This window comes from Boleophthalmus pectinirostris, unplaced genomic scaffold (genome assembly GCF_026225935.1).
Source record: "Boleophthalmus pectinirostris isolate CB_2022bp ecotype Guang Dong unplaced genomic scaffold, ASM2622593v1 HiC_scaffold_11, whole genome shotgun sequence".
NCBI lineage: Eukaryota > Metazoa > Chordata > Actinopteri > Gobiiformes > Gobiidae > Boleophthalmus > Boleophthalmus pectinirostris.
The window spans coordinates 23,166,465-23,188,941 of record NW_026570994.1 but is presented as its reverse complement, the minus strand read 5'-3'; the positions used below and the strand labels follow the sequence as shown (position 1 = coordinate 23,188,941).

General features: G+C 43.1%; 1 protein-coding gene across 1 annotated transcript in view; it reads right to left on the bottom strand.

The window, feature by feature from the left end:
• Window positions 1-1,921: 1,921 nt before the first annotated feature.
• arhgef7b (Rho guanine nucleotide exchange factor (GEF) 7b) overlaps window positions 1,922-22,477 on the bottom strand; it is a 39,921-nt gene continuing 19,365 nt past the window's right edge. The window contains exons 7-21 of the mRNA XM_055165304.1: window positions 20,454-20,548; window positions 20,264-20,359; window positions 19,671-19,793; window positions 17,018-17,156; window positions 15,851-15,910; window positions 15,586-15,726; window positions 13,295-13,381; window positions 12,099-12,177; window positions 11,715-11,842; window positions 10,168-10,392; window positions 9,670-9,763; window positions 9,473-9,562; window positions 7,631-7,727; window positions 5,621-5,675; window positions 1,922-4,444 (exon numbers count right to left, since the gene is read on the bottom strand). Of these exons, the coding sequence (XP_055021279.1) occupies window positions 4,322-4,444; window positions 5,621-5,675; window positions 7,631-7,727; window positions 9,473-9,562; window positions 9,670-9,763; window positions 10,168-10,392; window positions 11,715-11,842; window positions 12,099-12,177; window positions 13,295-13,381; window positions 15,586-15,726; window positions 15,851-15,910; window positions 17,018-17,156; window positions 19,671-19,793; window positions 20,264-20,359; window positions 20,454-20,548 (1,632 nt within the window). The 3' untranslated portion in view covers window positions 1,922-4,321. The remainder of the gene's footprint in view (window positions 4,445-5,620; window positions 5,676-7,630; window positions 7,728-9,472; window positions 9,563-9,669; window positions 9,764-10,167; window positions 10,393-11,714; window positions 11,843-12,098; window positions 12,178-13,294; window positions 13,382-15,585; window positions 15,727-15,850; window positions 15,911-17,017; window positions 17,157-19,670; window positions 19,794-20,263; window positions 20,360-20,453; window positions 20,549-22,477) is intronic.

Here is a 22,477-nt window from a genome sequence, read left to right as displayed (position 1 = left end):
AAAGGCGTCACAGTTTTTGGAGTTTTTGATCGTCACAAGATTCGGTTAAAAACACAAAGAATTACCACAACGAAATTATATATTTTTAAAAAACAATAAAAAGTGTAGAAAACTGTCAAAAATAAAAATACACAGACATTTTTAAAAATACAAAATGATTCCAACATAAATCAGTGAAACTATTGCTTTGGTCCAAAACAAAACGGCTTCTTGGCTCGACATTTAAAGCTGCAACGTGGAACTTTACCGCCACCTGTTTGTATCCATGGAGTCCTGGCTTAGTCCTGGTGTAGTCTTGGTTTAGTTCTGGTTTAGTCCTGGTTTGTTTCAGTCTAAAAACCCGTAATGAAATAAATCCTGAATAGATTATAGCTGAATAGTTTAAAGCTGTACTGTGTGACATTTTTAGCAAAGCAATAACCATGGAGACGAGCAGGTGACAGACCAGAAAAGTTACACAGTGCATCTTTAAAGGTCCCGTATCACACTGTTTATGTTCTAATGTCGTTTCCTCGTCACACACAGACCTGGACTTGTGTTTTGTTTCATTCACATGTTTAACTCATAAACCCAAACATTTACAGGCTGAGTTCTCCTCTCAAACTGAAAACACTCTGTTCCACCTTGTGATGTCATCATGTGGTGATACAGGAAGTGCCCCACTGTGTTTTTAAAACTCCACACACCTTCACTAGAATCATAATAGAGTCATTTCAAAGCTTCAAGAGCAAGTGTCAAAGCTTCAAAAGTGTTTAAAAGAAAAGTCAAACATGAAACAGCTGATATGATTAATGTATTACATATATGTGTGTGTGTGTGTGTGTGTGTGTATATATATATATATATATATATATATATATATATATATATAAGAGAGAGAGAGAGAGAGAGAGAGAGAGAGAGAGAGAATGTCTCAGACAGTGGGGTCCAGAGGAAGAGGTGCTGGAGGGACCATCATGCAGGACAAACCCTACATGGGGACATGGGCGAACCACCGGAACATAACTGAAGTGGCTGATATCAAGAAATCCTACCAATGGCTTGAGAGGGTCTGAGGACACACAGAGGCACTGATCCTGGCTGCTCAGGAGCAGGACCTGGGCACCCGAGCAACAGAGGCCCGATCTACCACACCAGACAAGACCCACCGGTGTTCGACTGTGCAAAGAGGCTCCTGAGACAGTCCAGCACATAACTGCGGGGTGTAAGATGCTGGCAGGGAAACAAAACATGGAGCGACATAACCAAGTGGCGGGCATAGTGTACAGAAACATCTGTGCAGAGTCTGGGCTGGAGACCCAGGATCAAGGTGGGAAACACCTCCAAAGGTTTGTGGAGAATGACCGAGCCAAGATCCTGTGGGACTTCAGATACAGACTGACAGAATGGTGATGGCGAACCAACCAGACATAGTGGTGGTGGATAAGAAAACAGAGCAGAGCCGTGGTGGTTACATCGCAATACCAAGCGATTGGTAATATCAGGAAAAAGGAACACGAGAAGCTAGAGAAATACCAGGGGCTCAAGGAAGAGCTGGAGAGAGCCTGGAAAGTAAAGGCATCAGTGGGTGCCTGTGGTGATCGGACACTCGGGCTGTAACCCCCAAACTGGAAGAGGCTTCAACAGATACGGGAAAAACAATGGAACATCTCAGTCCAGAAAGTGCAGGACTGGGAACAGCAAAGATACTGCGCAGAACTGTCAAGCTCCCAGGACCTGGTAGACGACCGAGCTGATATGAGGGTGAGAGACCAACCCCACCGTGGAAGGTGAGAAACACATTTTTTTTTTTTTACACACATATATATTATATATATATATTATATATATATATATATATAATATATATATATATACATATATATAATATATATATATATATATATAATATGTATATATATACACACACACACAAGTGAAAATACAAAGTTCCAAAAAAAAACCCAAACAAACAGCTGAAACAGTCTGAAGTGTGAACTGTCCTTTTGTGTTCATGAACAAGTCTTTAATCTTGTGTCTGTCACATAAACAAGTCCAAGGTTCCCACGGTCATGGAAATCGTAGAAAAGTCAAGGAAATTGAAAATGTCATTTCCCAGGCCTGGAAAAGTCCTGGAGTTTTAGTGTCTCTTTCCCTTCGCTCCAGTGTTGTGTTCAGTTCTCATGAGTCTGTTGTGATGATTTGTGAACGTCTGAGTCTTTTGTTTAAAGAGACGACAGTAAATAAATGCACTACAGGATTTAAAATGTTCAAAAACTATAATCCCAAACCATAAAGTGAGAGGAAAGAGTTAAACATTTCAGATTTACACCTAAAAGTCTGATCAATTCTACACATGTAGCTGCTGGAAAGTCATGGAAAATTCACTTTAGCTCATGAAAAAGTCATGGAAAAGTGCCAATCTCTACTGAACTGAAGGAAAAAAAAGCTGTTCACATGAAAACTACCACTTCATGACATCACAAGGTGGAGCAGAGCGTTTTGAGTTTTGTAGATGTAGACAGATGAATAATAAAGATTTACTCAAACATGTGAATGAAACAAACACAAGTCCAGCTCTGATTGTGACCAGGAACATTTAGAACATGACTTAAACCTCACAGAGTCTTGTTCTGTGTGATACAGAACCTTTAAAGTGAAATCATTTGCATAAATATAATAAAGTGTTAGTACAAAGCTGGTTTTTTGTCACTACAGAAGAAATTCCATCTCATATTTAAAATCTAAACTGTGTTATTTTTTATATATTTGTTGTTAGAGCAGCAGTGCATAGAACTGGTTAAGAAATTATAACAAAAATACAACAAGAACTTCATTTAGAGTTTCAATTTGACCAAAAACGTCAATTATTGTTAAAAATTACATTCGTTTAATTTTATATTTAGACAAAATTGCTTCTTTGTTAGTTAAAAATGTCCAAAAAAAAAAAAAAAAAAGGTGTTTTATTACTGATAAATAAAGAGGGGGTATTTACGTCTGTAACACGTCTCCATGTTCCTTAGTAACATGTTTAATACGTTATGCTCCCTGTTCTAAATCACTCCCCCTTCAGAGCACTAGTCCCACTCATGAAACTCCCGCACATCACATAAGTTGTTGTGTTCAGTTTTGTGTGATGTTTTTTTTGTGTATTTGTGTGGAGTTGTCGTGTGGGAGCCTGTGTGAGAGGAGGAGGAGAGATCACTAGATTATTCAGACATGCAGGGATGAGTCTAAAATCTCTTCAGGCAGGTTTTTTTTTTTTTTTTTTTGAGGGAACAGAGTTAGAACATGGGAGGAAGTTACAAAAAAAGTAGTGTTTATGAGAATACCCCCTCTTTAACTCTTTAACTCTTTAAAGTTTTCTTCGTGTCATCTCCTCTCAGTTTTGGTCATTGATTAAAAATGAGTTTTGGGTAAAATCTAAAGTGGAGTTTTGGTCTTTTCTAAACGGCGCAGACGTCACAGAGGTTTTTCTACTTTCACACGTTTAAAGATTCAGAAATATTTCAGCAAAAGCAACAAGACGAGTCACACAAAAGGACATGGCTTAAACTGGAACTTACACCTGGTCTAGTCCTGGTTTAGTCTCGCTTTAGTCCTGATTCAGTCCAGTTTTAGTCCTGGTTCAGTTCTGTTTTAGTCCTGGTTTAGAGCTGATTCAGTCGTGGTTTAGACCTGGTTTAGTCTTAGCTCAGTCCTGTTTTAGCCCTGGTTCAGTCCCTGGTTTAGTCCATGGTTTAGTCCAGGTTTAGACCTGGTTTAGACCTGATTTAGTCCTAGTTCAGTCCTGTTTTAGTCTTGTTTAGTCCTGTTTTAGTCCTGGTTAAGTCCCTGTTTTAGTCTTGGTTTGGTCCTGTTTTAGTTCTGGTTTAGTCCTGGTTTAGTCCAGTTTTAGTCCTGGTTTAGTCCTGGTTTGGTCCTGTTTTAGTTCTGGTTTAGTCCTAGTTTAGTCCTGGTTTAGTCCAGTTTTAGTCCTGGTTTAGTCTTCTTTTAGTCCTGGTTCAGTCCTTGTGCAGTCCTGTTTTATTTCTGGTTTAGTCCCTGATTTAGTCCTGGTTCAGTCCTGGCTTAGTCCTTGTTCAGTCCTATTTTAGTCCTGTTTTAGTCTTGTTTTAGTCCTGGTTTAGTTCCTTATATATTTCTGTCTAAATCTATGGCTCTTGGTTTCGCTTCATAATAAATAAAATCCCTGCTGGTTTTGGGGGAGGGCATCAGGTTTAATGGGTGGGAGGTGTGGGCAGTGTGGAGCCTCTCGCAGGAGCTGCTCTTTACGTCACAACTGTGTAAAAGTGTAAATGTTGGTGTTGAAAGTGACGGTGGTGTTTGTTTGTGTTTGTTTTTACAGGTTTGTCTCGTCCCAGGTCGGGTCGTTGAGGTTTTTGAGGATTCGTCTGACGGCTCGTTCCAGGTCTCTCCTCGCCCTCTGCTCCTCCTCCAGAGTCCGCTTCATCCTCTTATTGTCCTGAAACACATTTAAGTCCAAATAACAATCATTTAACTCTGAATAAAAATCAATTCTGCTTTAAAAAGTCCATGTCAACACTTAATCCCAAATGAAAATGATGATTCGGGATTAAATTTAATAGTGAAGTAAGTGTTTGGTTTATTCTGATTTTAAAGACGATTGAAATTCTTCCTGGATCATGTTTCTCGTTTGTTCTTGTTAAAAATGATGTGGGAGCTCGGAGTAGAGCCGCTGCTCCTCCACGTGGAGAGGAGCGTCTGAGGGGAGGACGTCTGTTCTGACCTCAGGAGGTGTTCATGTCCCACAGGGAGGAGGCCCCGGGGAAGAACCAGGACACACTGGAGGGACGATGTCTCTGGACTGGACTGGGAACACCTCAGGAGGAGCAGGAGGAGCTGGAGGAAGTGTCTGGGGTGATGGAAGTCTGGGAGTCTCTGCTCAGACTGATGCCCCCGAGACCCGACCCCAGAGAAGAAGAAGAACATGGATGGATGGAAGAACATGTATTTAATGTGTTTTCCACGTAAACCTCAATTCAGAATGATTATAAACTCCAAGGTGAATATTTTAATCCAGAACTGTTTAATTATTACTATTTAAATACTGGGAAAGACACACGAGGTCATCAGGACGGAGCCTCAAGTCCTTTTTTTCTTTTATTTATACAGCACTTTTCACAGACATTTGTGTCACAAAGACACTTTACAGAACATTATTCATTCACTCTACACCTGCTGATGGTAAAGTACTGTTGTAGCCACAGCTGCCCTGGGGCAGACTGACAGAAGCACAGCTGCCACGCCACTCGGCGCCATCGGTCCCTCCGACCACCGCCATCACACACACACACACACACACACACACACACATCCACACACACACACACACACACACACACACACCACTTTCATACCAGACAATGTGGGTGAAGTGTCTTGCCTAAGGACACAATGATTGAACTGATTGTATTTTTAACTGACCTCAACTATCAACTGTTCCGGGGGAAACCAGAGCCCAGAGGAAACTCATGCCACGAGTGCTAACCACTCTGCCACCGTGCCGTTTTGTGAAGAAAACCAGAGGAGTTCCACTGGGGTTTGGACTTTCACTTTCACATTTTGTGTGTGTTTTTTTCCAGACTGTGGTTTGTGTCAGATGCCCTCCCACACTCACCTGTTTGAGCTCCTGCACCTCGTCCTTCAGACTGTAGACGGTGTCCACCAGACTCCTGAACACAAACACACAACATGTACAACATGTACGACAAGTACAACATGTACAACATGTACAACAAGTACAACAAGTACAACATGTACAACATGTACAACAAGTACAACATGTACAACATGTACAACAACTACAACTAGAAAAGCAGTCAGAGAGCGCAGACCTCCGCCAAGGACTACCCCCATTTTTTATATAAATTGCGATAAAATCCGTCTTCTGGATCAGATCCGGATCAGCCTTTGGAATATGAAAGAGGATCCCATTGTCCATCCCTGAGTCAAATCTCATGGGGTTTGGTCAATAATTAACCCAGATATTGAGAAACTAAATTTTTGACCCCATTTACCACAATGTGAACTAAAATTTCAAAGTGATCCAGAATCCAGGATTTCTTCCGGATCAAACCCAAAATGAAATCAGTTCTTCCTTTTCACATTTCCAACAAATCCTGAAAATTTCGTCAAAATCGGTCCATAACTTTTTCAGTTATGTTGCTAACAGACAAACAAACAAACAGACAAACAAACAGACAAACAAACAAACAAACAAACAAACAAACAAACAGACAAACAGACAAACAAACAGACAAACAAACAAACAGACAAACAAACAAACAGACAAACAAACAAACAAACAAACAAACAACAAACAGACAAACAAAACAAACAACAACAAACAGACAAACAAACAAACAGACAAACAAACAACAAACAAACAAAACAACAACAAAACAAACAAACAAACAAACAAACAGACAAACAAACAGACAAACAAAAAACAGACAAACAAACAAACAGACAAACAAACAGACAAACAAACAGACAAACAAACAAACAGACAAACAAACAAACAGACAAACAAACAGACAAACAAACAAACAAACAAACAAACAGACAAACGCTGGCAAAAACATAACCTCCTTGGCGGAGGTAATAAGTACAACATTTACAATATTTACATTTACAACATTTACAACTTTTACAACTCACATCTGAACCCTTTTACTGTCACTTTTGTGTGTAGTTTGTGTGTAGTTTGTGTGTAGTTTGTGTGTAGTTTGTAGTTTGTGTGTAGTTTGTGTGTAGTTTGTGTGTAGTTTGTAGTTTGTGTGTAGTTTGTGTGTAGTTTGTGTGTGTGTGTAGTGTGTGTTTTGTGTGTAGTTTGTGTGTAGTTTGTGTGTAGTTTGTGTAGTTTGTGTGTAGTTTGTGTGTAGTTTGTAGTTTGTGTGTAGTTTGTGTGTAGTTGTGTGTAGTTTGTGTGTAGTTTGTGTGTAGTTTGTGTGTAGTTTGTGTAGTTTGTGTGTAGTTTGTGTGTAGTTTGTGTGTAGTTTGTGTGTAGTTTGTGTGTAGTTTGTGTGTAGTTTGTGTGTAGTGTTGTGTGTAGTTTGTGTGTAGTTTGTGTAGTTTGTGTGTAGTTGTGTGTAGTTTGTAGTTTTGTGTTTTGTGTTGTAGTTGTGTGTAGTTTGTTTGTGTGTAGTTTGTGTAGTTGTGTAGTTTGTGTATGTGTTTGTGTGTAGTTTTGTGTGTAGTTTGTAGTTTGTAGTTTGTGTAGTTTGTGTGTAGTTGTGTATGTAGTTTGTGTAGTTTGTGTGTAGTTTGTGTGTAGTTGTGTGTAGTTTGTGTGTAGTTTGTGTGTAGTTTGTGTAGTTTGTGTGTAGTTTGTGTGTAGTTGTGTGTAGTTTGTGTGTAGTTTGTGTGTAGTGTAGTTTGTGTGTAGTTTGTGTAGTTTGTGTGTAGTTTGTGTGTAGTTGTGTAGTTTAGTTTGTGTAGTTTGTGTAGTTTGTGTGTAGTTTGTGTGTAGTTTGTGTAGTTTTTGTGTAGTTTGTAGTTTGTGTGTAGTTTGTGTATAGTTTGTGTGTAGTTTGTGTGTAGTTTGTGTGTAGTTTGTGTGTAGTTTGTGTAGTTTGTGTATAGTTTGTGTGTAGTTTGTGTAGTTTGTGTGTAGTTTGTAGTTGACCTCTCCTCCACGACGGTCTGTCCGTTGCTCCTGGTTTCCTCCACGATGATCTTCTCCTCCTCTGGGAACAGCATGTGAACGTCCTTCCTGCTCGACCCTGAAACATCCACAAACACAAACACAAAAACAAACGTGAGAAAAATAATCACACAGAATTTTAGAATTTCACCAGAAACGACAAAGGAGAAGCAAGAAAAACTAGAAATACACAAAGTTAAAGAATATTAGAAGAGTGTGAAAGAAAGTGAAGGAAAAGTACAAGGTCTGGACCAGGTTTGAACCAGGTGTAGACCTGGTTTAGTCCTGGTTTAGTCCCTGGTTTAGTCCTTCATTTAGTCCCTGGTTTATACCTGGTTTAGACCTAGTTTAATCCTGGTTTAGTCCTGGTTTAGTCCTGGTTAAGTCCTTGGTCTATCCAGAGTTGATCATGGTTTTGTTTTCAGTCCTGGTTTGTTACCTGTTCTGGGTTTAGACCTGATGTAGTCCTGGTCTAGTTCTGGTCTAGTTCTTGTTTAGACCTGGTTTAGTCCTGGTTAAGTCTTGGTTTAGTTCCAGTTTAGTCCTAGTTTGGTTTTGGTCCTTTTAGTCATTTTATTGTCAGAAAAAACTGGACTTCAACTTAAAACACAATTTCAGCGACACAAATATTTAAAACTAAAATTAAACTTCAAATTTGAAAATAAATAAATAAATAAAAAAACATGTCGTGTGTTTCTTCTCCGTCTAAACCTGGACATTTGCGTCTCTTCTTACGAGAGAAGGATCCCGTTCGGTAACTCTGCATCGTCCACACGCTGTCGTAATCCGAGTCCTCTGATTGGTCGGACGGGTTGCCGGGCAGATTAGCGGCGCCAGAGTCGACCAGGACGTGGTTGTGCATGAGGTCAGTGCCCTGCCACGCTTCACCGGGGACACGGGACGCACAAAGAACCACACACAAAAAAACCAAAAAAAACCCCACAAAGAACCACCAAAAAAATACAAAAAAAAAAAATAAAAAATCCACAAAAATTCAGACAAAATAATGCAAAAATGTGGAATGTGGGTGAAATTATTGGGATTTTTAAAGTGGGATTTTTAAAGGGTTAAAAATATACACAAAACACAAAATTCCACAAAAAATTTGACAAAAAAAAAAAAAAAAGCACAAAATACCCCCACAAAATTCCAAAATTAACCAAAAAAATGTGGGATTTGGAAGGAATTATTGGGATTTTTTTAAAGTGTAAAAATATACACAAAACACAAAAATTCACAATTTTTTTTGCAAAAAATTCCACACAAAATAAAATATCCACATGAAATTTGAAAATTTACCAAAAAATATGGAATTTGGGAGGAATTATTGGGATTTTAAAGGGTAAAAATATACACAAAACACAAAATTCCACAGAAAAGTTGACAAAAAATTTGACAAAAAAACCCCAAAAGTTAAATTTTTTTTTTTACAAAAATGCAAAAAACACAAAATATCCACACAAAATTCCCAAATTAACCAAAAAAAAAAAAAGAGTAAAATTTAGGAGGAATTATTGGGATTTTTAAAGGGTAAACACATAAAATAAGGATAAATGTGTGTAAAAGAAAAGGGAGAGGAAGGTTCATGATCAGGAAAAGAGAAGAAGAGAGAAATATTTTGTTAGACTGAAAAGTTAGAGACAGAGCAGATCAGATCAGAAAACAGTTTCCCGTTTATCTATAAATTTAACTCTTTATCGACCAAAATCACAATCTTTATTTGAGTTCAGGGACTGATTTACATGAAGAAAGTGGCTAAAAGGTCATTTTTGGGTGAAAAGTTCCGTAGTGTGTCTTTAAACGTGTGTGCGTTGTGTGACTCACTGGAGTTGAGCGTCTGTCGGGTTTTGGCGCTGGTGCAGTACGCCTCGATCACTTTCAGGATCTGCGCGTCCTCCTCCAGAGCGGCCGTGCCTAAAGCCACAACGCGGAACATTCACGTTTACGTCGTTCACACACAAACACACAAACGTTTAACACACTTTGGTTTCATTTTGCACAGACGTGTTTAAAAATCGTACTTTTCCTGGCGCTGAAATCCTCCTCGGACGGTTTCCTCTCGGGTTTACGTTTGGGCAAAAGCTTTTTCATGTTTTTGGGACTTTTGCTCATGTCCTGGAAAAGAAAAACGAGAATTAAAAAGGAATAAAAACACGTCGGAATATTACACGACGGAGGTCAGGGGCTCGTGGGGGGGGTTCTGTATGTACGTCTGTGGTGGAATGTTCAGCAGTTACAATGGAGACACAACGCACAGTTTAGTAAATAAGTTTTAAGATTGTCTGAAAACTCAAAGAAATGTTGATTAAATAAAGACGATTTAACGAGTTTTCCACGTAAACCTCAATTCAGATTTATTATTTCCATGTCAACTCCAAGGAGAAGATTTGAATTCCAAACTATTTAATTCAGAATTTAAAAACTTCATGTAAACGTGTCCAGTGTTTGCTAATGTGTCTCCACGGTAACCGCTGCACATCCCACCGTAGACGCGCATGTAGCGGTGCGTCGCGTCTGACCTCTTTGAAGCAGAGGGCGGCGGCGGGGCGGAGCGGGGGGGCGGGTCTCAGGCAGCTCAGGCTCCAGGGTTTGGGGGTGTGCGGAGGCTCCAGCGGCCCCCACACGGTGCCTCCTCCCTGGGCCGGGCCGAAGGAGACGGCCTGGGGCAGGGTGTGGGCGGCCTGCAGCCCGTTGGCACAGCGCAGGTCCGACAGGCGGGAGGGCGTCGCCGGGAGAGACGGGAGCTACGACACAAGAACAGAAAGGAAAACTGAAATCTGTCACAGTTTTACATCAGGTCAGGTACAGTTTGAGAAGAACATCTGAGAGTAAAAGTGGTGGAACTGTGGAACTTTTCTGCTGAAGGATCCATCACCTGCTTGTTTCCATGGAGACGTCACTGCTCTGCGGAATGTCCCACAGTGTGACTTTAAACAGTTCGACTTTACATTTATTCAATTACAGGTGGTTTTATAGCTCAAAAAAACAGCAAACTTCTTTAAAATTCTGACTGTGAGTAGCGTCGCCTCTCCGCAGATCTGACCTGGGACTTGGTCTGGTTTGGTCTCCATGGTTACATACTGTGAAACATTTCAGACTAGCAGGTGGTCGACCCTTTCCTCAAAACGTTACACAGTGCACCTTTACGTACATTTCGCAGTGGGCAGTTTCTACTCTGGAGGTGTAACGGTACAAACATCACAGTTCAGTTCGTACTTCCGTTTTGATGTCACGGTTCGGTTCATTTTCGGTTCAGTTTGGGAACAAAACGCAAAACCATTTGTGTTTTTATTGATCCAACAATTAGTTTGAACATTATACAAACGGGAAAATAAAATAAATGCAAAGTGCTGCTTGGTAAAACTAATCACGTCTGTGGTGTGACGATCGTAGTTTTTTGATTCTCGTGGTTCGGAGGGACGTGGTCAGGTCGGGGGCAGGTGTTGTGAAGGAGTCGCTCTAACTATAAAGCGCTGCAAGAAACACTGAACCAATCACGGACAAGATCCAGGTGAACATTAAAGAGTCGAGTCTCCGTGGAGCTGCACATGTAGAGACAAACTGAGCGAACTCACCGAACCGAACGTCCCGGTTTGAAACGGTTCGGTGCGAATACATGTTACACCTCATCTACTCCACTACATTTTAGATCTGCACTGAAAAGTAAAAGTATTTTTATTATACTCTGTGACTTTCTGAAAAGGCTGAGGTTTATTTTAACACGTTCACAGTTTGAGAAACACAAATTTACAAATAATAAAGAGGGAAGAAAAAAAACAACTTCTGATTCATTTGTTTCTTTTGAACAAAATTCAGCCCAAATAATTTGAAACTAAATTAAATCTGAAAACTGTTTCTGGTTGAGGAAATGTTCCACAGTATGGCATTACACTGTTTATCTCCATGGAGACAAGCAGGTGAAACTACTAGGGCAGATCTGTGGAGAGGCGAGCCCACCCACTTGCTCACTGTGAGAGTGCACATTTTTCCAGGTATTTAAAAAACAATAAAAACACCTGTAGTAAATGTTAGAAAAGTTCCGCAGTGCGTCTTTAAATCCACTCACGGTGTAGCAGAGTTTTCCCGCTTGGCTCTGGGCCGGAGGAGCGTGAGTGTGCGTGGTGAGGAGGTCCAACCACTGCTGCAGGAGCGGAGGAGACGACAGCGCCACCTGCAGACGCTCGCCAGAACTGCCTACAGACACAGACAAACATCTGGGATTAAAGACGCCGCACCTGACAACGACAACAACTAGCATGCTAACACACACTTCCTGAATCTTTGATAGTAAAACCTCAAGAGCTGCTTATACCGTATATATGTACTGGGGCAATACACATTTTACTCAAATACATGGGGGAAAAATCAGGTAGAGGGACTTTAAAATATCAAAATAAAATATAATTCTTACGTAACAGAACACGGATAAAGAGCAGGTTGTGAGTCTGACCTGTGATCTCAAAGGCGTTCTTCATGTTTTCTCCGTCTTCCATCCTGGAAATCAGCATCCCGGACAACGGAACTCTGCCCTAAACACACAAAAAACGTCTTTTATATTACACAAACGGACTCCTGCGAACTTTAAATCATTTTTTGGTCTGTTTAACTTTTCAAGTGAGCAGGTCCTTTTAATTTTAGTTCAGAAGAGACTGTGTGAAAAATAAAACACAATTCCAGGTGTGTTTGTGTTTGTGTTTGTAGAACATTAGAACAGAGGTCAGAGGTCAGAGGATTATGGGACATTTATATTTGGGTCCGGTCAAGCAGTAACGGAGGGAAACGGGCAGATTTTTGACATTCAAATGTCTCTTATTCAGAAACTAGAGGAACTATTGAAATAAGTAAAGTATCAGAATGTAGGAAAGAGTTACACTCCAACAGGGTCAAGTTAAACCTGTGAGATTCTTTCAAGTTCAAGACAAAAATTTAAAAACTCATGTCGGTAACGGAGGGAATGAAATATGCAGCACTTTTTGGTCAATAAATCCAAACAGTGATAACTCTTGGTTCTCACTTACATATCCTTAACAAACTGGTTTGAATATTTGCTTCATATAGTTTTCTACCATATGGTACAAGATTAGGATGAAAAACCTCTGACTTTTTGACTCATGAGATTTTTTATTAAGAAACGTCATGGTAACGGAGGAAAAGTAACGGAGGGAAAACTGTGTAAACAAGTAGAAGGTGCAGGATTTGACATCATTTGTCGCTTTTTTCTTCTGAAAACTTTAATATTACTTCAAAATGAAAGAAACTATTTCTATAAAATATGTCAGTCCTTCCAAGAAAATTTTTATCATTTTAAATACATTTAAAAAAAAAAAATCCTGTCCCTTCATCAACAGTTCAAAGATGGAATAACACAAGATATGATGAAATACAAACATTTATTTACATGATTTTCAGGTCTTTGAAATTTGGGAAATAATTTTTGTTCCATGTTTCATTCATGGTCTGTTTAAAACGTATGGAACTTTAGAACCAAAAATGGAACAGAAAAAAGGTCAACAGTTTGATAAACTCGAGTACATATGTATCTGTTCAATACACTTTTATATCAGATGAATTAACTTGAGTTTTTAGCCTTGTTGTTTACTTCTGCTTGACCGGGACCATTTGTATTTATCGTGTTGAGGTTCAGACCTGGTAGATGAAGCCGCTCATGCGCAGGGACGGGGAGAGCATCAGCAGAGTGTGAGAAAACAGAACCATGTACCGCTCCTCCCACTCCTGAAACACACACAGAGTAAAAGAAACACACACAGAGTAAAAAGAAACACACACAGAGTAAAAAGAAAACACACACACACAAGAACACACACAGAGTAAAGAAACACACACAGAGTAAAAAGAAACACACACAGAGTAAAAAAACACACACAGAAACACACACAGAGTAAAAAGAAACACACACAGAGTAAAAGAAACACACACAGAGTAAAAGAAACACACACAGAGTAAAAGAAACACACACAGAAACACACACAGAGTAAAAGAAACACACACAGAGTAAAAGAAACACACACAGAGTAAAAGAAACACACACAGAGTAAAAAGAAACACACACAGAGTAAAAAGAAACACACACAGAGTAAAAGAAACACACACAGAGTAAAGAAACACACACAGAGTAAAAGAAACACACACAGAGTAAAAAGAAACACACACAGAGTAAAAAGAAACACACACAGAGTAAAAAGAAACACACACAGAGTAAAAAGAAACACACACAGAGTAAAAAGAAACACACACAGAGTAAAAAGAAACACACACAGAGTAAAAAGAAAAAAACACACACAGAGGTTTGTTAAAGTCTCTGTGTCTGAGTTTTACAGAGTTATAAACACTGTTGGGCAAGTTACTTTAAAACTGTAATGCATTATTTATGACTTATTACTGTCATTTCAAAGTCATTCGTTACATTACAATATTACTGCATTTAAAAATGTAAGGCATTACATTACTATTACATTACTTTAAGTTACTCTCACCAAAATAACTGCGAAAAAGCTGAACTTTTGAGCCGTATATGGACTGAACCAGGACTAAACAAGGTCTAAACCAGGACTAAACCAGAGCTGAACCAGGACTAAACCGTGACTATAACAGGACTAACCACAGACTGATTCCAGGACTGAAGAGGAGGACTAAACCAGAACTGAACTAGGACTAAAACAGGACTCACTGTCAGGATGGGCTGGAAGGTGACGCAGGAGAAAGGACCGGCTTTGCTCCGCACCTCATGGAGGTAAGAGCGTCTGTCACCCGATCGCTCTTTATGGACCCTGCTGCTCGGGCTCGCGGTCCTGATTTCAGCAACTCTTTACGGGTACAAGACCCGGTGCAAAACTCTGCTACAGCGCGTAACTTCTACCTTCCTTCAACGTGTCCAGAAGTCCAACTTTTTGTGCGATGGTTTGCATCGTCCTCTGTCTTTTGGGTGTGAGGCAGGAGCCTTTGTCGGTGCAGAACATTTCGTCGACGTTGTGGATTTTGTCGGAGAGAAAACTTGCAGACATACAGCACTTCAGAATCACACTGCTAGAGATTGAACATTTATTTAAATTTGGCAGCTGAACATATTCTGTACTGTACTGTTCAGGAGACAGGAGTCCCTCAGCCGATCAGGACGCAGCGGGAGGAACGCAATACGTGTTCATACACTAAAAACAAAAGGCATGCAAAATTGCACACAAAAAAAAAATTCTAAAAATCAGCGAAACAGCGAGACCGCGAAAAGTGAACCGCGTTAGAGCGAGGGACGACTGTAAACCAGGTCTAAACCAGAAGTGACCCAGGTCTAAACCAGGTCTAAACCAGAAGTGACCCAGGTCTAAACAGCGTAGAGTTCTGGGTCGGTCCTTTCACCCGCGGTTAACTGAAGGTTTATCCGGCCGCGTCTCCGGCGTTTCACCGCTGCTGATTTCACGGTGATTTTAGCGAATTTCTATGAAGAAAAACCCACCACTTCAATCCAGGTTAAAAAAGCATTGTAACGCGCGTTACTCACATTTGTACCGAGTAAAATATTACAATTTTTCCCCCTGTAATGTTGAACATTACTGCGTTACAGCAAAAATCAACGCATTACTGTAATACATTACTTTTATAATACATTACTCCCAACACTGGTTATAAATAAGAAATCAAAAGCGAGTTCATTGTAAACAGTTTGCAGAGGCCCAGAGATGATCCTCCTGCATCAGGGGGAGGGCACCTGACACACACACAGGGGGAGGGCACATGACACACACGGGGGGAGGGCACCTGACACACACACACAGGGGGAGGGCACATGACACACACAGGGGGAGGGCACCTGACACACACGGGGGGAGGGCACCTGACACACACACAGGGGGAGGGCACCTGACACACACAGGGGGAGGGCACCTGACACACACACACTGGGGGGGGGCACCTGTCACACTGACCTGTCCGTTGTGAACCGTCGCCGGGGACATGTGCAGGATGGGGCCCAGCGTGGTGATGTCATCGCCTTCCCAGTTCCTGATTGGCTCGTTGAGGACCTGCAGCTCCAGCTCCTTCCTCTTCCTCAAGTCCAGACACTGAGACTGACCACGCGCAAACACAAACGTTTTTATTTTAGATTCAGACAAAACGGCAACGAAAAGTGTGGAATTATTTTTAAAGAGACGTTTAAATATTAAGAGTTTAAATAAAAAAAACTGAACGTACAGACAGGTTTTTAAACGCCGCCATCGCAGCCTGAAGGTCCGACCTGTCCGGGTGCTGCTCCTGGAAAACAAACTGATTTTAGACCTGGTTTAGTCCTGGTTTAGTCCTGGTTTAGTCCTGGTTTAGTCCTGGTTTATTGGTTTAGTCTTGGTTTTAAACCTGGTTTAGTCCTGGTTTAGTCTTGGTTTTAATCCTGGTTTAGTCCTGGTTTAGTCTTGGTTTTAATCCTGGTTTAGTCCTGGTTTAGTCCTGGTTTAGTCCTGGTTTAGTCCTGGTTTAGTCCTGGTTCAGTCCTGATTAAGTCTTGGTTCAGTCCTGGTTTAGTCTTGGTTTAGTCTTGGTTTTAATCCTGGTTTAGTCCTGGTTTAGTCTTGGTTTAGTCCTGGTTTAGTCTTGGTTTAGTCCTGGTTTAGTCCTGGTTTAGTCTTGGTTTTAATCCTGGTTTAGTCCTGGTTTAGTTCTGGTTCAGTCCTGATTAAGTCTTGGTTCGGTCCTGGTTAATCTTGGTTTTAATCCTGGTTTAGTCCTGGTTTAGTCTTGGTTTTAATCCTGGTTTAGTAATGGTTTAGTCCTGGTTTAGTCCTAGTTTAGTCTTGGTTTAGTCTTGGTTTTAGTCCCTGATTCAGTCCTGGTCCAGTCCCGGTCCAGTCCCGGTCCAGTCCTGTTCCAGTCTTGGTCCAGTCCAGGTCCAGTCTTAGTCCAGTCCTGGTCCAGTCCTGGTCCAGTCCTGGTTTAGTCCTGGTCCAGTCCCGGGCTAGTCCTGGTCCAGTCCCGGGCCAGTCCTGGTCCAGTCCCGGTCCAGTCCTGGTTTAGTCCCGGTCCAGTCCCGGTTTAGTCCTGGTCCAGTCCCGGTCCAGTCCTGGTTCAGTCCCGGTCCAGTCCTGTTCCAGTCCCGGTCCAGTCTTAGTCCAGTCCCGGTCCAGTCCCGTTCCAGTCCTGTTCCAGTCCTGGTCCAGTCTTAGTCCAGTCCTGGTCCAGTCCTGGTTTAGTCCTGGTCCAGTCCTGGTCCAGTCTTAGTCCAGTCCTGGTCCAGTCTTAGTCCAGTCCTGGTCCAGTCTTAGTCCAGTCCCGGTCCAGTCCTGGTCCAGTCTTAGTCCAGTCCTGGTCCAGTCTTAGTCCAGTCCCGGTCCAGTCCTGGTCCAGTCTTAGTCCAGTCCTGGTCCAGACCTCCATGTGCCTCTCGAGTTCTTTCAGGAGTGTGGGGTATCGGTCGAGTCTGAGGAAAGGTCGACTCAGACTCGTGGTCAGAATCAAACCTCCAGGATTCTGTGCTCCTTTGGCCTCCATGTACGACCCCAACTCCTCACTGAGACACAAGACCACCGGGTTAGACCTGGTTGAGTTCTGGGTTAGACCTGGTTTAGTCCTGGTTTAGTCTCTCTTGTTTAAAGCTCCTATATCACATAAACTGACTCCTGTGTGTCGTGGTGAGTACCTGTGTCGGGGTGAGTACCTGTGTCGTGGTGAGTACCTGTGTCGTGGTGAGTACCTGTGCTGGGTGAGTACTTGGACGGGCGTTGGGGTGAGTACCTGTGTTGGGTGAGTACCTGTGTCGGGGTGAGTACCTGTGTCGTGGTGAGTACCTGTGCTGGTGAGTACTTGGACGGCGTTGGGTGAGTACCTGTGTTGGGTGAGTACCTGTGTCGGGGTGAGTACCTGTGTCGTGGTGAGTACCTGTGCTGGGTGAGTACTTGGACGGCGTTGGGGTGAGTACCTGTGTTGGGTGAGTACCTGTGTCGGGGTGAGTACCTGTGTCGTGGTGAGTACCTGTGCTGGGTGAGTACTTGGACGGCGTTGGGGTGAGTACCTGTGTCGGGGTGAGTACCTGTGTCGGGGTGAGTACCTGTGTCGTGGTGAGTACCTGTGCTGGGTGAGTACTTGGACGGCGTTGGGGTGAGTACCTGTGTCGTGGTGAGTGAGTACCTGTGCTGGGTGAGTACTTGGACGGCGTTGGGGTGAGTACCTGTGTTGGGCGAGTACCTGTGTCGTGGTGAGTACCTGTGCTGGGTGAGTACTTGGACAGCATTGGGGTGAGTACCTGTGTTGGGCGAGTACCTGTGTCGTGGTGAGTACCTGTGCTGGGTGAGTACTTGGACGGCGTTGGGGTGAGTACCTGTGTCGTGGTGAGTACCTGTGCTGGGTGAGTACTTGGACGGCGTTGGGGTGAGTACCTGTGTCGTGGTGAGTACCTGTGTCGTGGTGAGTACCTGTGCTGGGTGAGTACTTGGACGACGTTGGGGTGAGTACCTGTGTCGTGGTGAGTACCTGTGTTGGGTGAGTACCTGTGTTGGGTGAGTACCTGTGCTGGGTGAGTACTTGGACGGCGTTGGGGTGAGTACCTGTGTTGGGTGAGTACCTGTGTCGTGGTGAGTACCTGTGTTGGGCGAGTACCTGTGTCGTGGTGAGTACCTGTGTTGGGTGAGTACCTGTGTGTCATGGTGAGTACCTGTGCTGGGTGAGTACTTGGACGGCGTTGGGGTGAGTACCTGTGTTGGGTGAGTACCTGTGTCGTGGTGAGTACCTGTGTTGGGTGAGTACCTGTGTCGGGGTGAGTACCTGTGTCGTGGTGAGTACCTGTGTCGGGTGAGTACCTGTGTCGGGGTGAGTACCTGTGTCGTGGTGAGTACCTGTGCTGGGTGAGTACTTGGACGGCGTTGGGGTGAGTACCTGTGTTGGGCGAGTACCTGTGTCGTGGTGAGTACCTGTGTTGGGTGAGTACCTGTGTCATGGTGAGTACCTTTGTGAGTACCTGTGCTGGGTGAGTACTTGGACGGCGTTGGGGTGAGTACCTGTGTTGGGTGAGTACCTGTGTCGTGGTGAGTACCTGTGTTGGGTGAGTACCTGTGTCGTGGTGAGTACCTGTGTTGGGTGAGTACCTGTGTCGTTGGTGAGTACCTGTGTTGGGTGAGTACCTGTGTCGGGGTGAGTACCGTGTGTGTGTCGTGGTGAGTACCTGTGTCGGGGTGAGTACCTGTGTCGGTGAGTACCTGTGTCGGTGAGTACCTGTGCTGGGTGAGTACTTGGACGGCGTTGGGGTGAGTACCTGTGTTGGGTGAGTACCTGTGTCGTGGTGAGTACCTGTGTCGTGGTGAGTACCTGTGCTGGGTGAGTACCTGTGTTGGGGTGAGTACCTGTGTCGGGGTGAGTACCTGTGTCGTGGTGAGTACCTGTGCTGGGTGAGTACTTGGACGGCGTTTGGGGTGAGTACCCTGGGTGAGTACCTGTGTCGTGGTGAGTACCTGTGTCGTGGTGTACCTGTGTTGGGTGAGTACCTGTGTCGTGGTGAGTACCTGTGTCGTGTCGTGGTGAGTACCTGTGCTGGGTGAGTACCTGTGTCGTGGTGAGTACCTGTGCTGGTGAGTACTTGGACGGCGTTGGGGTGAGTACCTGTGTTGGGTGAGTACCTGTGTCGTGGTGAGTACCTGTGTCGTGGTGAGTACCTGTGCTGGGGTGAGTACCTGTTGGGGTGAGTACCTGTGTCGGGGTGAGTACCTGTGTCGTGGTGAGTACCTGTGCTGGGTGAGTACTTGGACGGCGTTGGGGTGAGTACCTGTGTTGGGTGAGTACCTGTGTCGGGTGAGTACCTGTGTCGTGGTGAGTACCTGTGTCGGGTGTGAGTACCTGTGTCGTGGTGAGTACCTGTGTCGTGGTGAGTACCTGTGCTGGGTGAGTACTTGGACGGCGTTGGGGTGAGTACCTGTGTTGGGCGAGTACCTGTGTCGTGGTGAGTACCTGTGTCGTGGTGAGTACCTGTGCTGGGTGAGTACCTGTGTCGTGGTGAGTACCTGTGTCGGGTGAGTACCTGTGTCGTGGTGAGTACCTGTGCTGGGTGAGTACTTGGACGGCGTTGGGGTGGTTGGAGCAGTATCCCACGTACAGAGGCTTCATCTGGGGCATGAGGTCGAGGTAAAATCCCCCGATTCTCTGCTGAGCCTCTGGAAGTCTGAAACAAAACAAAAAAATAAAATTATTTTCTCAACAAACAGAAGGTCAGAGTTTAAAGCTGCACTCTGTAACTTTCTGGTTGGGGTTCTGTTTCTATGGAGACGTCATTGCTCTGTCTGAAATGTTCCACAGTGTGACTTTAAACAGCTCGACTTTACATTTATTCAGTTCCAGGTGGTTTTACAGCTCAGAAATCTCCACAGCTCCACAAAAACTCCACAGATCTGACCTGGAACTCGGTCTGGAATGTTCCACAGTAGGGCATTAAACCTTTCTATCTCCATGGAGACCAGACCAGACGCAGTTCCAGGTCAGATCTGTCAGAATGTTTGTTTTTCGAGATGTTTTTGAGCTTTAAATCCACCCGTGATCGAATAAATAAATGTAAAGTAGAAACAAGCAGGTGACGGAGCCTGTAGCAGAAAGGTTCCGCAGTGCAGCTTTAATGCCCCTCAGAGCGGTTCGTACTTGGTGTGTTGGTCCAGACTCTGCACCAACATCTGCTGGAAGGTGCAGATCTCCTCCAGGTTTCCCTGAATGTGACTGATGTCCGAGCTGCTCAACCTGGAACAGAAGAAGAAGAAGAAAAAGAAGAGGACCACATGGAGCGTAGTAGTAGTAGTATTAGTATTAGTAGTAGTATTTGCAGTATTCGTACCTGTCAGTTGGATGGAGGGAGCGCAGGTATGTTCCCAGGAGACTCTGAAGTTCTCGGGAGAATTCAGTCTCAGCCTCCAGAATGTTCTGAAGCACCTGAAAATACACACAAAGTACTATGAAAACACACACAGTACTATGAAAATACACACAGTACTATGAAAATACACACAGTACTATGAAAACACACACAGTACTATGAAAATACACACAGTACTATGAAAATACACAAAGTACTATGAAAATACACAAAGTACTACTATGAAAATACACACAGTTACTATGAAAATACACAAAGTACTACTATGAAAATTAGAGCCCGACCGATATGGATTTTGTTGTGGCCGATATGAAACGGATATAATGGGAGTTGGCGCTGCCGATATAATCACCGATATATTTAGTGATGTAAAAATTCACTGTAAATCTTGAATTGTTTAAAAAACTTAGGTTTGGCTCTGGTGGATTTTAAATTGGGTTTATTTAGGCAACATTTATTGTTGTTCTGACTCTTTACATCATATTTACAGACAGTAGGTTGGACTAATGGCATTTTTGCATCACATTCTAGCTACTAGTGATGGGGATTCCAGTTTTTTTTTGTAGAACCGGCTCTTTTGGCTCGGCTCACTAAAGCAGCTGGCTCTTTTCGGCTCCCAAGCGACTCTTGAGATTGTTTTGTTGCAAGCAGGACTAAACCAGAACTGAACCAGGTCTGAGTGTCGGGACTCGGTTTCTATCTCTCTCCTGCACTCGAGCCCAAGATTAGTCCTGGTTTATTCATTTTATGCTGAACTGCAGCCAAATATGCACTTTTTTTTTTTTATCCTATGCACACGCAGATTTCTGAAAGTTTCGTTTTCAGCCGCTGCTGCTGTCAAACTACGGGTCGACATGCGACATGAAGAGAAAAAGTGAGAAAAAGAGAAAACACGGCTCCCAATAAGAAACATGCTCCTGTTGTTTGCTTCAAAGAGTCGGATCTAAGAGCCGCTTCGATCGCGACCCATAACTCCTGCTAGTAAATAAACTACCACTATTAGCCATAAATGCTGCGCACAGCGGTAATTAATTATATGCATAAATGTGGATCATTCACACGTCTATTCACAGCTCATTTACATATCAATACTGGTCCAGTAATAAATATACGGCCAATATAAGTCACTTTACAATAGACCAATAGAAAACAGCCTGTTTATGTGCGGGAGCTACAGCAGCTAACCGCTAACAAAACCTAAACTAGCTTCAAAGTCGATGTATTTCCAACACTCACCGCTCACACAGGCTCCTCCCACATCACACAGGCTCCTCCCACATCACACAGGCTCCTCCCACATCACACAGGCTCCTCCCACATCACACAGGCTCCTCCCACATCACAAGTCTGAACTAATAAATGTCCTTTTAATCCAGACTCAAACCGATTGTCCGTAAAAAGAAAATAATCTCAATGTTGCGCACGTCTGCAGGTGTAAACAAACACACGCGAGTGAAGTGACGTCACTCTGTGGTGTGTTCAGGGACAGTACGGACACAGACACAGACAAATTACACAGTAGATAAATACTGATGCGGAGCCACATATTAGGACATTTATCTGTCTGTAAATTGGATTAAATGAACAGAATGTAGAGAGTCTAAGCTTTATAACGAGGTATAACATGCCCACGTGAAATATCGGCCCCTATCAGCAAGTATATCGGCCGATAGCCGATATGTCTCCAGGTGCCCATATTGGCCGATAATATCGGCCAGCCGATATATCGGTCGGGCTCTAATGAAAATACACACAGTACTATGAAAATACACACAGTACTATGAAAATACACACAGTACTATGAAAAAAGTACTAGAAATAGTATTTTATTTTTTATTATTAAAAACAAAACAAAAAAAAGTCCAAAGTCTGAGCCTGGTCCTGGTCTGGACTAAAGTTGGACTCTCCTCAGATCTGGTTATGATCCTGGTCCGGACTAAAGTTGGACTCTCCTCAAATCTGGTTATGATCCTGGTCTGGACTAA